Source organism: Zerene cesonia, chromosome 7, assembly GCF_012273895.1.
Source record: "Zerene cesonia ecotype Mississippi chromosome 7, Zerene_cesonia_1.1, whole genome shotgun sequence".
Taxonomy (NCBI): Eukaryota; Metazoa; Arthropoda; class Insecta; order Lepidoptera; family Pieridae; genus Zerene; species Zerene cesonia.
Genome location: NC_052108.1, coordinates 5,990,579 through 6,002,773, shown reverse-complemented (window position 1 = coordinate 6,002,773; position 12,195 = coordinate 5,990,579). Strand labels below are relative to the sequence as shown.

Here is a 12,195-nt window from a genome sequence, read left to right as displayed (position 1 = left end):
CACACTAAATTTCATAAAGCAAATAATATGTAGCTTCATTTAAAAAGTTTCGTTCTTATTTTCTAAAACGTTTAGAACATATAAATATATTCGGTTGTCATGAAAATGTAGAGATGTGAATTATTTTTGTATCCGAGTGAGAGATCATAGAAAAAGCAGTGAGAGATTTAATAATATATAAAATAATAATCTAGTAATATTAACAGAAAGTTAAACAAGATTGAAAAAATAAGGTACATATATACATATAATATACCTTCGTGGAACTCGTGATATTGAAGGGTTTTGAAGTTATTGCATACTAACGAATGAATGCTACCGGAGGCCATTATCCTTTTGCTCACCCTTCCTAAACCCTTTATTAGCGTGGTTTATCCCTTCGCTCTGACATAAGAAAAACTTAAACAACTTAGTGATTAATATGAATTATGTTTCTTGTGAACATATTTATAACAGCAGAATTTTCAATCTTTGGAAACTTATCCGTCCAGTAAAGTATTATACAATAATTAAAAATACACCAGTAAATGTCCAACGACAGGCCAATTAACAAAATTAGTAATTAATTTATAATTAAACCAATCAAATCAGCCCTTAATTAGTGAAGAAACCAATGAAACAACCACATTTAAAACTTAAAAGCAAACGAAAAACAGGACTGAGTTCCGACGTGTGATATTTTTTGCGGACTATTTCAGTTTGTTTTGTCAGATTCTGTGAGCGGAAAACTATCGGATTACCACTTTGACGCCACTTTCATCTGTGCTACACGCAAACGTTTAGACAGCTTTTAATTTAAATATCGAACAACATTTTGCGTAAGATTTCCTCACTATTTAGTGTTTTAATTCCTCCGTAAACGCAGGAGCGTTAAGAATAAAACAATTAGATTTTTGAGTCTTTGACTTTGATGATAATCTTTGGACTTTTGTCGGAAAGTTATGTGTAAAATTCTTGTTAATATTAGGAATCTAAACTAATATCTTATATATAAAATTCTCGTGTCACAATGTTAGTCTCTATACTCCTCCGAAACGGCTTGACCGATTCCTCTGAAATTTGGTAAGCATATTGGGTAGGTCTGAGAATCGGCTAACATCTATTTTTCATACCACTAAACGATAGGAGTAAGGCAGAACAGCGTTTGCCGGGTGCAGCTAGTTTCTTATAAAGAAACGTAAGAAACTCTCTCATCAATAGAAATTTACATCTTCACTGAGTGATATAGGCTTTTTACGTACCACATGCCTACCGAGGTGATCAGCTAGTACCTATTCTTCTAAAATAACAATACAAAATGCTTATTTTGCACGTTTACTTCTGGGATATATTTATTAATAATCTTTGGTTCAAAATGTCATACAGCCAACAGTTTATACTAAAGCCTAAAAGGCCTTTACATTTCTTATGCATTTATTCGTATACTATACACTTTATTAAATACACTTTTCCAAATACATATCTTTGTATATTTTACACATTATTCATAACATCAGAATAAGAATTTCTCATTTCATAATAATTCTCTTTATAACCATAATTGCAGAACTGCGTATTCGAATAAGACGCTTCGTTGGTAGCTTCTTCATAGTTTCTATCGTCGTAATCGTTTTCAGAATAGTCCTGTGCGTAATTCTCATTACAGGCACTTGTCTGAACATTGTCCCTTTGGGTGGAAACATTGCGATTCGCATTATCAATTTGCGGGCTCAAATTCCATCGCTGAGAAATTGCACAACTAAGGGAACCCCCATGCTGAAAGGTGAATGGCCATGCCTGAAAAATAATGTTATTATTATCACATATGTACGTTTTTGTATTACACTTGTGGAGGCATTTTCGACATTTTCTATTTAACAATGAAAAAAATATTTTTTTTTACCACGCTGAAAAAGAGGTTATTATTACTTCCGAATAATTAATCAATTATACGAATGCAGACATGAGTTACGGTAGTGAAATTGGTAAGTACATATATTTTAGGCTTTATGATTTTTTTTTATAAAATTTATTTTCGATTGTTATAAGAATAAGTAAAAAAAATAACACATGCTAAAACCAATAATAAATTCGAATGGTATCTACTATTTTAAATATTATTGTGTTGTTTATAAAGAAATAGGATATTTATTAAAATCATAGTTCACAATGAATTCTTAAAATCGGACCTCACACAACGTTTTCAGATATTAGAAGTGCTAAATTGTATCATCGACCCTTTTGTGCACAAACAAACAGAGAGAAACATATGTCGACCTATTTTCTGAATTTATTATGACCAAAACCATAAAGTAGTTTGTAAATTTTTTATTGGTGGTTAATCACTCATTAATATGTTAGAACTTAGTAACAAATTAAAAGTTATACCCATAAGTACGATATGAAAAAGAAATAATGGATTTCTTGGCTTTTTGAAGGGATGTTTAAATATTAAATGAAAATTCTTTGAATTGTTATGTGCGTGTTTACCGCCGTGCGTTTTTTTTAATTTTCATTCTTATTAAGTTGCGCTAACTTCTATAAATTACCTACCCTGATAAAGATATATAGCAAAATTTAATAGTTATTGATTAATTAGTTACGGCATTTATTGGCAACAAACATCGGTCCTGTTTAAATCTTATATATACAAGAGAAAAGCTGATGCATTGAATGACTGATAATTAATTCTCAGATCAAACAACTATAAGTAGAAACTAGAATCATGATTCCGTATTGTGTAGGTGATCACAAATAGCCATATAGGTAAAAACGGCGTAGGAAGTAAATTAAAAGTGTGGCAAAGTTTATTAGTACCTATTATCCATATTTTTAGAAATGGTCAGTGAATTTCACGCACATACATTCGCAGAGAGGAATCCAAAAAAATTTTGGATTTGATAGCAACGTTATTTAATAATACTGTATAAAGAAAGTATTTTTTTTAATTACAACTTTAAGTACAGTTCAACATACGATCAAGGGAAACAATAAAAGTGGAGTATCTCTTTAACGTCCGGAATAAAATTTTATTTATACCAGAAACAGCTGCAAACTTTTGGTCAGCGCGCCGCGTAAAACGAGTGTTTATTGTTCTTGCATTTTTTTGTTTCTATCTTTGTCGATACCACTTTTTGAAATGTTTATTTGTGTTATGGGATGACCCTTGATTTTTTTTTTGTCTGTTTCAAACATCTATTCCTTTATAATATTAGTGACGTCTTTAAATATTGAGTTGCGTTTCCTTTACTGTACGTCAATTTTGAATTATATAATAACTCCTTCATATAATCACAAATGAACAGCCATATGGAAAGTGCTTAATTTTTGATATATTTGCTTTATTTTGATTGTATTATCATATCGCAGATCTGGATAGATAATATGAAAGTCATTTATAGTCAGTATTAACCGTAGGTTATTACTTTTTAAATATTATAACGCTGAGGTTACGTAAGAGAGATGTTCTAAAATCAAGCTTAGGTAATATACAGCTTAGCTAGACCCAACTGATATTATAATGAATATACACAGTAAAGACTCAGTCAAAAACTTTTTTCCCAATTTTCCAATATTAAAATTAACTTTATACACAATGCATTTTACTGACAAATTAATTATTGTATGCTACGACAAATTACATACAAATAAAAACAATAATAATCAAGACAACAATTACTTCGATAACAAATTAATCAATAAAAGCTAGTTAACCAAAATTGGTGTTTGTATAAAAACTAATCCGTCCATTGATCACCCGCTGTCCCTTCGCGGAACGTGTCAGATAATCTTCCGATGACAGAATTTAGTCTCGCTGGCGTTTGGTAAAGCCCCTTGATTCATTACGGTCTCGAGGTGTGTTAAATGACGCGCCGACAGCAAATAAATTGTGAACAATTACGCGGTCGATCTGCTTCACCTTTTTTCAAACGCGGTTACAAGAAATTGCTTATTTTTTAATGCAGGGTTCAATTTTCTTTCTCAAATTTTTGAATCGATTATGAATTAATAGTGTTACCAGTTAAGAACCATAATGTATTTATAACGTTCTGAAGGAGTTTCCGGATAAAAAAATATTTTTGAGCGAATATACTCGTTTGGCGTCGCTATTGCATCGTCATATTAATTGTAATTCATTTGTTTATTTTATTATCTGAGTTTGTTCCTATAGATGTGTCTGATGCGATATTTAATCTATCACTTCTCAACATTAACTTAAAATCATTGCTTTTCCGAATAAGCTTACCTAATATTCATGGTCGTGTAGGTTCATTATAGAGGACATTCGTTTCAGAGGATTATTCAATACTATGAGTACCTTTGATACAGGGAGCTGATATTCATTTTTTAAAGAGAACCAGCGCGTATGTGGGATTTTTAAAATCTTATATACAACCCATATAATATCTATAAATTAAGCATTTTTTATTTGACTGATCAAGTATTATGAGTGCAAGCTGGCAAAGCAAGATCAGGCTCTCTCCAATTGAAAAATTATGTATGTTTGATATTCTTTTTGTCTAGGAGGTATAAGGTATAATATATCATGACACGACCGGTGAAACCATAGCACTTTTACAAGTGAAAACAAAAAACGGCAAGATAATTATAAAACGCACAATGGCAGTACTTTTAAGTATACCTTCTATTGTTATAATAAATCACTTATACATACTAGGCTCAAAGGATGCGGGGGGGTGTGTGCCGACCGCGGTTCATGCAGCAAAGCCCTTAAATGAGCGATGTATGAAGCAGCAAGTCTCAGTGTGTCCAGTTTCGACAGTTTAGTATCTGCAGGTACCCAGGGTAACGTTGTTTTTAATCTGAAATATTATCCTCAGTCAACATGGAAATATGCAGTTAGTACATATTTATTTAGCTTCCTATTAATCAAACAGTTTTTGTATGTGTTGTTATCGGCACGAATTGGGCCAGCTTGCACCGGGTTAGTACCGCAGAAGAACGGCGTGAAATAGCATACTGCTGTGCTTCGTTCTTTGAGTGGGAGAGCCGGAGGCCCATATCCTTTTTCTTACCGTTCTCAGTCCTTTCCTTTATTCCTCACGTCAATCCTCTCCTAATCTTTACGCCTCTCCGAATGTTCATGGGCGGTGGTAGCGCTTACCATCAGGCGACCCACTAGATCCATTGCCGACGATGACATAAAAAAAAATTTAAACAGTTTCCAAATCCAGTACTTTTTGCATATGTAAAACTTATTAAAGAAAGTTAGTTTCAACTTCTTCAATCAGTCGTTTTTAAAGATTTTGAGGTGTTTAAATATCCTTCCACTTCCTATCCACCTCCCTACCTTTAGTGCTTGCTTCGCCATATTGGAAAAAAAGTATCATAGTTCTCTAAATTTCTAACAATTTATATCTTATTTCTTAGCGAACGAAGGCTTAAATACACATAATAAAAAAGATAAAAAAGAACATAAAATGTTCTTTTTTATCTTTTTTATCTTCTATCTTTTTGTGTTGGGTTTGTGAAGAAAGAGAGCGGTCTACGAATGTTCGAATTTACGAATCATCTGCCGGCAGAACTCAACTTCCTTATTATACACTAGCGGTCCGCCCCGGCTTCGCCTGTGGTATAAATATAGCCTATAGCCTTTCTCAATAAATGGGCTATCTAACACTGAAAGAATTTTTCAAATCGGACCAGTAGTAAGTGCGTTCAAACAAGCAAACAAACAAACTCTTCATGTGTTTCAATAAATTCTAAAGTATTGTGGTAGGTATTTATTGGACATGTAACTATCGTACTGATGGATTTCGATATCTATAATATTGGATTTCTAGATTTCTTGATTCCATTTCGCTGTATCGATAAATAGGCACTGAACTGATGAATGACAATGAATGATGATGAAAATACTTTATGAGTAACAGAAGCTATCTGAAGCGCAGATCGATTTTTCTATTACCGGCAAAAAGCTTTTGACAGCACCCTCATACGAGCCCGCTCTCTGGCGTTAGCTGCGTTTCTGTGTTGCGGCTCATGACCACTTCTTCCTGTGAAAGGCATATAATTTTATACATAGCAAAAAAAGTTATAATAATTAGGTCAACGTGTATACGCCTTTGGCGGCTATAGATTTTTGTCTTTTTTCAATTTGCTATTTGCTACTTTTTTTTTAGAAAGATATGCTGATGACAATTGTCTTAAAATTGGCACAAGTGTTTAAGATATAAGCCATAAAGGGAATGAAGGACTGTTAGGATAAATTAATAATTATTTCTAACAGAAAACTAACCGCCTTCAAAACGTTAAATAGTCTGACTATACTAGACTAGTTCAAGTCTGAATGGAACTGCAGGGACGGTACCAGCTATCAAATAAAAAAAGACTCACCAAAATCGATTTCAACAGAAAACAGTTATGAGATAATAAATACAAAAAAAATGGACGACTTAAGAACCCCCTCCTTTCTTGAGATCGGTTATAAAAAGTTAACTAAAACCGGGAAAACAGTATTCTAGTCATTTATAATATGTATATTGCAATAAAAATTCTAATTTTTAACATGTTAAAATAGCGATATATCTTTTGTGACAAAATTCACATACATAATCACTATGCTTATGATATCGCACTTTTATCTAGGTACATTTTTGGATGACGAGCCTATATAATTAAATGAAAACAAATTCAAAGGCTCAGATAACACAATATTTATCAAGTATTGGGTACGTAAAAGAAACATTAATTAAATAAACAAATTTCATCATTATGAAGCTTAAATTTTAAGAAATTTACTTACTTTTCCTTTAAAATACGCATCTGTTCTTAATATACAAAAAAAAAAGGAAAAATAAATACCTGAACTGGATTGCGTATCGTCGAACAAAAAATCATCATCATCAAGACAATCATCCTTCTTTTCAAAAGATGGTGATTTGTTGACCCGTTTACGCGGCATATCGAGCACAATGAAAACTTCACTTCACTAAAACCTTTTCCAATCACTAAGGGTGTTGCGCCTGCATACTCACTACCAAGAATAATTTAGGCAGCGTGCGCGCAAGGCGGGCGGCGACTGGGCGTCGCTAAAGTTCGCCCCTCCTGCGCTTTCAGGATTATGCCTCGACAAATGAGAAGCCCTCGTCATCGATTGTTTTCAAGGAATATAAAGCGTAAGTTATATTTTGCGAGTTGTTTGTGCATTTGTGCTTTTGAAATAGGTCATTTGATTATTCTCCAATTTTCGGAAGATCATGTTAAGGTTCATGGTCTTCTGAAATAAATATGGACAGTTTTAATTCAGAATAAGGAAAATAAGTGTAGAATACAATATTTGTATTGTGTAATTATTACAATTGACCGTTTTTTTATAACGTACATTTTTATAAAATAGTGTAAATAATCCAATATCTCTGTTTCAATTGTTCATCCTTACAATGCTCTCCTTCACAGTAGAGTATATAATAATACCCAGACACAATATCTTGATAGATTCTCGAAGTGGAAGAAGGACCAATTAATATCTACAGTTGAAATTTTTTGACGGTTTCTTTCGTAGGTCACACTTCCGTGACACATTATACTGTTTGACACCACGTGCTGCTCACCCCGAAATACAGTAATATAATACCATTTTATACTTTGTGATCATCTCACTACTTCATTTTTAGATATTTTATATCTATATGAATTTACTTATTGTTGTATTATGCTTAGAATTACTATTAGTAAAAAAAACTGTAAACAACGATGTAGTTTTTAAATAAAGCCTGATTACAATGTAAAATCCCTCCGGGGCTAACAGTTATCTGAATAAAAAGTGTTTGAATGGGTTTAAACTGTTTGCATTGGCAACCCGTTGACCTTTTTAGATAAGTTAAATAATTATTTAATATAACAATTATGTTGATAAATAGTACCCTCGCAAATCCTAGCAATATTGCATAGAATCCTAGCAAAATTACACACTTAGTATAATATATATAGAGAAGAGTACCCAACTCAGAGATAAATCATAAACCTTGTCACTCAGTAAATAGTAGTTCTATTGGGAAAACAATTTTTTCAAATAGATTGATTTCCTACACTAGCAACTGGCTCCATGCCGTTGGTTTTCTTCCTCCTTTTCGTATTAACAATTTTCAGTTGACATAGGCTCTTTTTGTGCCCTGACGTCAGTCATTCCTAATTGTGGAAGTGATCAAGAACGAGTCAACTTCCAGCCGAGGTGTTAGACAGATTGCTGCAAATAGGATGTCATTAGGGCTGCTACATAATGAAAATAAAATTTTAATTGAAATAATTTTAACTATTATTAAAATAAATGCAAATTGTTACAACGAAGCTAATTTTTTTTTTTTGAATTGGGATCATTCGGGGGTTCCAGTTTTCAAATAAAAATGAATTGTCAAAATCGTTTCTCCCGGTATAAAGTTTTAAGGAAACACAGCTTATAAAACAGTCGAATAGTTAACTCCTCCTTTTTTTTGAATGCAGGTCCTTTTTTTGAATTAAAGGTAGGTACCTGCATTAAATATAGCCTATGTGCAAATTCAGATTATAATTTATCTGTGTACCAAAATTAACACAGATCCGACAGCCTTATTTTACGTAAAAGAGTTATAAACGAACATTTATCCATCATCATCCCTACTTACAACAATAAGATTTCACATAACATAACAGCAACAACTTTCGGTACCTGCTTAATTAATACCTCCATCAAATTTGAACCTAATCGGTGAGGTGATTTAGAGGTGGAAATAGAAAGACAGACTCATAGTCTTTCTCTATGTCTTTATCTTTTCACGCCACAGACGAAGAGACAGAATTACTTAGTATTTATAATATTAGTAAGGACATCAAATACTTAGAGGATATGGGTAACTAATAATTAGTACATTATGCATAATGATTGTTTGATTGAAATTATTTTCATTTCTTAAACACAACTAAAACTCGTAGCCCTACATGTCCAGGTGCAAGATTTCAAGGCATTGAGTTTACCCGCTCCGTTCATTTTAAGCGCCATCCACTTTGACTTACGGCCGCGCCGTGTTTTCTTAATAAATATTATTCTTTGCAGCACTTACATGTATTAAAATAATAGGTAATATATCTCCTAATAATTTGTAAGATCGTGGCAAAAAATATGCTAGAAAATCAAACCAGATATTTGAATGTCTGAATTACCGAATCGTTTCATTTCCTTCATACTGTGTAAGATGTGAGATTCAATTAAATTAATGAAAGTAATTAAATTTCTATTTTTTGTATTTTCCTGTCATTAACGAAATTTAGAAAATTCAATACACATTCAATACATTTATTCTAGAAATTGAAGTTCCTATACAATCTAGTTATTTTAGGAGAGTCAGAGAGTAGAAAACGCTCTAGCATAATGCTAAAAAAATAATAATCAGAATCAGAAAGAATTTATCAACATCATTATCATTCATCATTCCATATTTTATCCTTCTGAATCGGCATAGTATGAGAATTCAGGCCATAATCCACCACACTGTGCAAGTACGGTTTGTCAATTAATCGATACTAAGGATTACACATTAATATTAAGAATAAAAATTAAAAGAACTAAGAAAAAAAATGGTCATTTGTTTATTTAACGAATCGAGCTTATCTTAAGAACTACGTAGTACCTAATACTGGCGGACTGCTAAACGGATAATTTGCAAAATTTAAACTTGGCTAAAGTAAAATGCGTCTAATCGACTCCCACGAGGTTGACGCAATAGGTACGTTTTTGTAGCTATTAAAAGTTTTTTATTACAAATTCACCAACAATGGGTCTATTTGGTAACATTACATTATAATTTTAGTTATGAATTATGCATAAAAGTAGAGTAAATCATTATCTGAATTCCGCGTGTTGTGTATTAAATGTAAAAATATAAAGCAATAAGAAAAATATCAGAAAAATCAGAAATGTATGGATAAAAACTTGAAAAATCATATTTCGTTTATGTACATAAAATGAAGTACCTGCTTTGATGGTACTTGTTTTAAAACTAGTTTTGTTTTTACGTAAGTACCGTAGAAACGAATTATTTCGTATGTTGCTGTGAGATATTCTGTCGTTTTAAATTTGACGTGTCTGTCAAATCACAAATTTTTAAATGTCAAACGTCAGTGTCACTGTTTACTGTTTGGCCGTGCACTAATATTTACAATTTTTATGTATTTAATTGCTCTTATTCAATAAATTGCATATGCTCGATATTATGTACAAAGTTTTATTAATAATTTAAAAAATAGATTATAAAAATGCTGCCAGGTATAGGTGTTTTTGGAACTGGCGCTGTAGCCAAGGTGTTAGTGCCATTCCTTCGAGAAAAGGGGTTCCCAGTTGAAGCTATTTGGGGTGTGACGCTCCCAGAAGCAGAAAATACTGCGAAAGAGCTAAAAATACCTTTCTTCACAAATAAAATTGACGATGTCTTATTGAAAAAAAATGTTAGCTTAGTTTTTATAGTATGTGCTCCGAACTTACACGCGCAAATATCTGTAAAGGCACTAGGAATAGGAAAGCATGTGGTTTGCGACAAACCTGCCGGCCTATGTCAAGCTGAGGCATTAAAAATGGTGCGGGCTGCACAGTATTATCCAACACTTATATCTATTATAAATCACTCATTGAGATTTTTGCCTGCATTTAGTCACATGCGCAAATCTATTCTTGAGGGCTATCTGGGCAATCCAGGAGAATTAACCTTAATAGATGTGAGAGTACAAATGGGTTCACTGCTTGGAGACACATATAATTGGTTGTGTGATGATACTATGGGTGGAGGCACTTTAACGTTAGTTGGTAGTCATGTCATAGATTTAGTTTCATACTTAAGTGGCCAGAAGGTTGTTAAAGTACATGGTGTACTCAGAACATTTGTAGAAGAGACGCCAAAAATTAATGGAATTAGAAAAGTGACTGCACCTGACTTTTGTACATTCCAACTGCAAATGGACAAAGGCCTTTTGGTAACTGCAACTTTAAATAATCATTTACCAGGATTATGTTTTAATCAGGAGATATATGTGTATAGCAAAAAGGGATACTTAGTGGTCCGTGGAGGAGATTTGCATGGGAAATTACATAAAACTATTTCTAAAAATGTAGACGAGGGCAAAAGGCAAGATAAAGAAGAAGTTATTTATGTAGATATTGAAGACTTGAGCTGTGCATCAAGTGTCATTCCAAAACCATATATAAAGGGGTTATGTAAAATGATTAGTGCATTAAAGGAGGCATTTTTGCCTGTTAAAGAGCAAATGGATTGGGTAAAAGAGCCAGTAAGAGCTGCAGCAACTTTCGAAGACGGCCAAAGAGTTCAAGCGACTATGGAAGCATTACGACAATCCAATGAAGATGGTAGATGGATTTCAGTACAACTGCTTACAGAAACTCCTGATCCCAACCCAGCATTATCTGCTGCTGTTCGACGCACAGCTATTTCACTGCAGTAGTGAGGATTATGCCATTGAATGTACCTTTTCTTTTTATAGATAAGTTTTGCATTGTTAAGTATATGCCAGTATTATTTATGTATAACAATTATATGCCATATTGTTGTATTAAATTTGTACTATCATTAAATTTTGTACTTGCCTGTACAAGAGAAATTGTGAATCTGTTAGACACTGTGATAGTCATTAATATTTTTTTTGTTTACTTATCTGAGCTAATGATGCATTTTTGTGTAAATATAGCAACAAATTGTGAAATAAATAAATATTTTCTTGATATTAACAAAAAATAATTACTTATAATTGATTAGCAATTTTTAAAGGATTGCACAAGACTGGACTTTTTGCTACAATATTAGACCAAGCTTATGGGCTTAAAAGTTTTGATATAAGTAGTAACAGTAGTACGATAAGAGATATTATTTACTATAGATGGTTATTATTTCATCAAATGTAACGAAAGGGTTGTGTACCTAACCTCATACCAACCATAACCTCAAAATTCGATACTGAGTGGATATTAGAAAAGAGGTTGCAAATTATATAACAAACAAGTAAATTGAGGGAAGTAAAATAATACACACACATCTATAACAATTATTATAATAAATGCAAAGATAACATTTCCACAGAATCGAACATATTACACAACCGCAGCATACACATTCACTACATTGTTCTCTGTCTAACCAAATTTAATTCGAACCGCATAACTAAAACTACAAACTAGAATCAATTTTCAATTTTGGCCAAAATGTCAGATTCTCT

General features: G+C 32.5%; 2 protein-coding genes across 2 annotated transcripts; one reads left to right on the top strand and one right to left on the bottom strand.

The window, feature by feature from the left end:
- Positions 1–1,473: 1,473 nt before the first annotated feature.
- Positions 1,474–6,904, bottom strand: LOC119828283 (basic helix-loop-helix transcription factor scleraxis). The gene is made up of 4 exons (XM_038350394.1): positions 6,805–6,904; positions 5,909–5,996; positions 4,655–4,802; positions 1,474–1,776 (listed from the first exon to the last, which is right to left on the bottom strand). The coding sequence occupies exons 1-4, from the start codon at positions 6,902–6,904 to the stop codon at positions 1,474–1,476; spliced, it is 639 nt and encodes a 212-aa protein (XP_038206322.1).
- A 3,191-nt stretch (positions 6,905–10,095) lies between these two features.
- On the top strand, positions 10,096–11,498 carry LOC119828310 (glucose-fructose oxidoreductase domain-containing protein 1). The gene has a single exon (XM_038350433.1). It carries the CDS (start codon positions 10,231–10,233, stop codon positions 11,425–11,427), a length of 1,197 nt encoding a protein of 398 aa, XP_038206361.1. The 5' UTR covers positions 10,096–10,230; the 3' UTR covers positions 11,428–11,498.
- The last annotated feature ends 697 nt before the right edge of the window (positions 11,499–12,195 follow it).

Bases quoted from the DNA above. Each gene is read 5' to 3' on its own strand.
- LOC119828283 (XM_038350394.1), bottom strand. From the start codon at position 6,904: ATGCCGCGTAAACGGGTCAACAAATCACCATCTTTTGAAAAGAAGGAT. The intron at 5,997-6,804 runs GTATTTATTTTT...TGCCTTTCACAG, and splicing joins CGATACGCAATCCAGTTCAG to GAAGAAGTGGTCATGAGCCG. The intron at 4,803-5,908 runs GTAATAGAAAAA...ATAATATTTCAG, and splicing joins CTGTCAAAAGCTTTTTGCCG to ATTAAAAACAACGTTACCCT.
- LOC119828310 (XM_038350433.1), top strand. From the start codon at position 10,231: ATGCTGCCAGGTATAGGTGTTTTTGGAACTGGCGCTGTAGCCAAGGTG.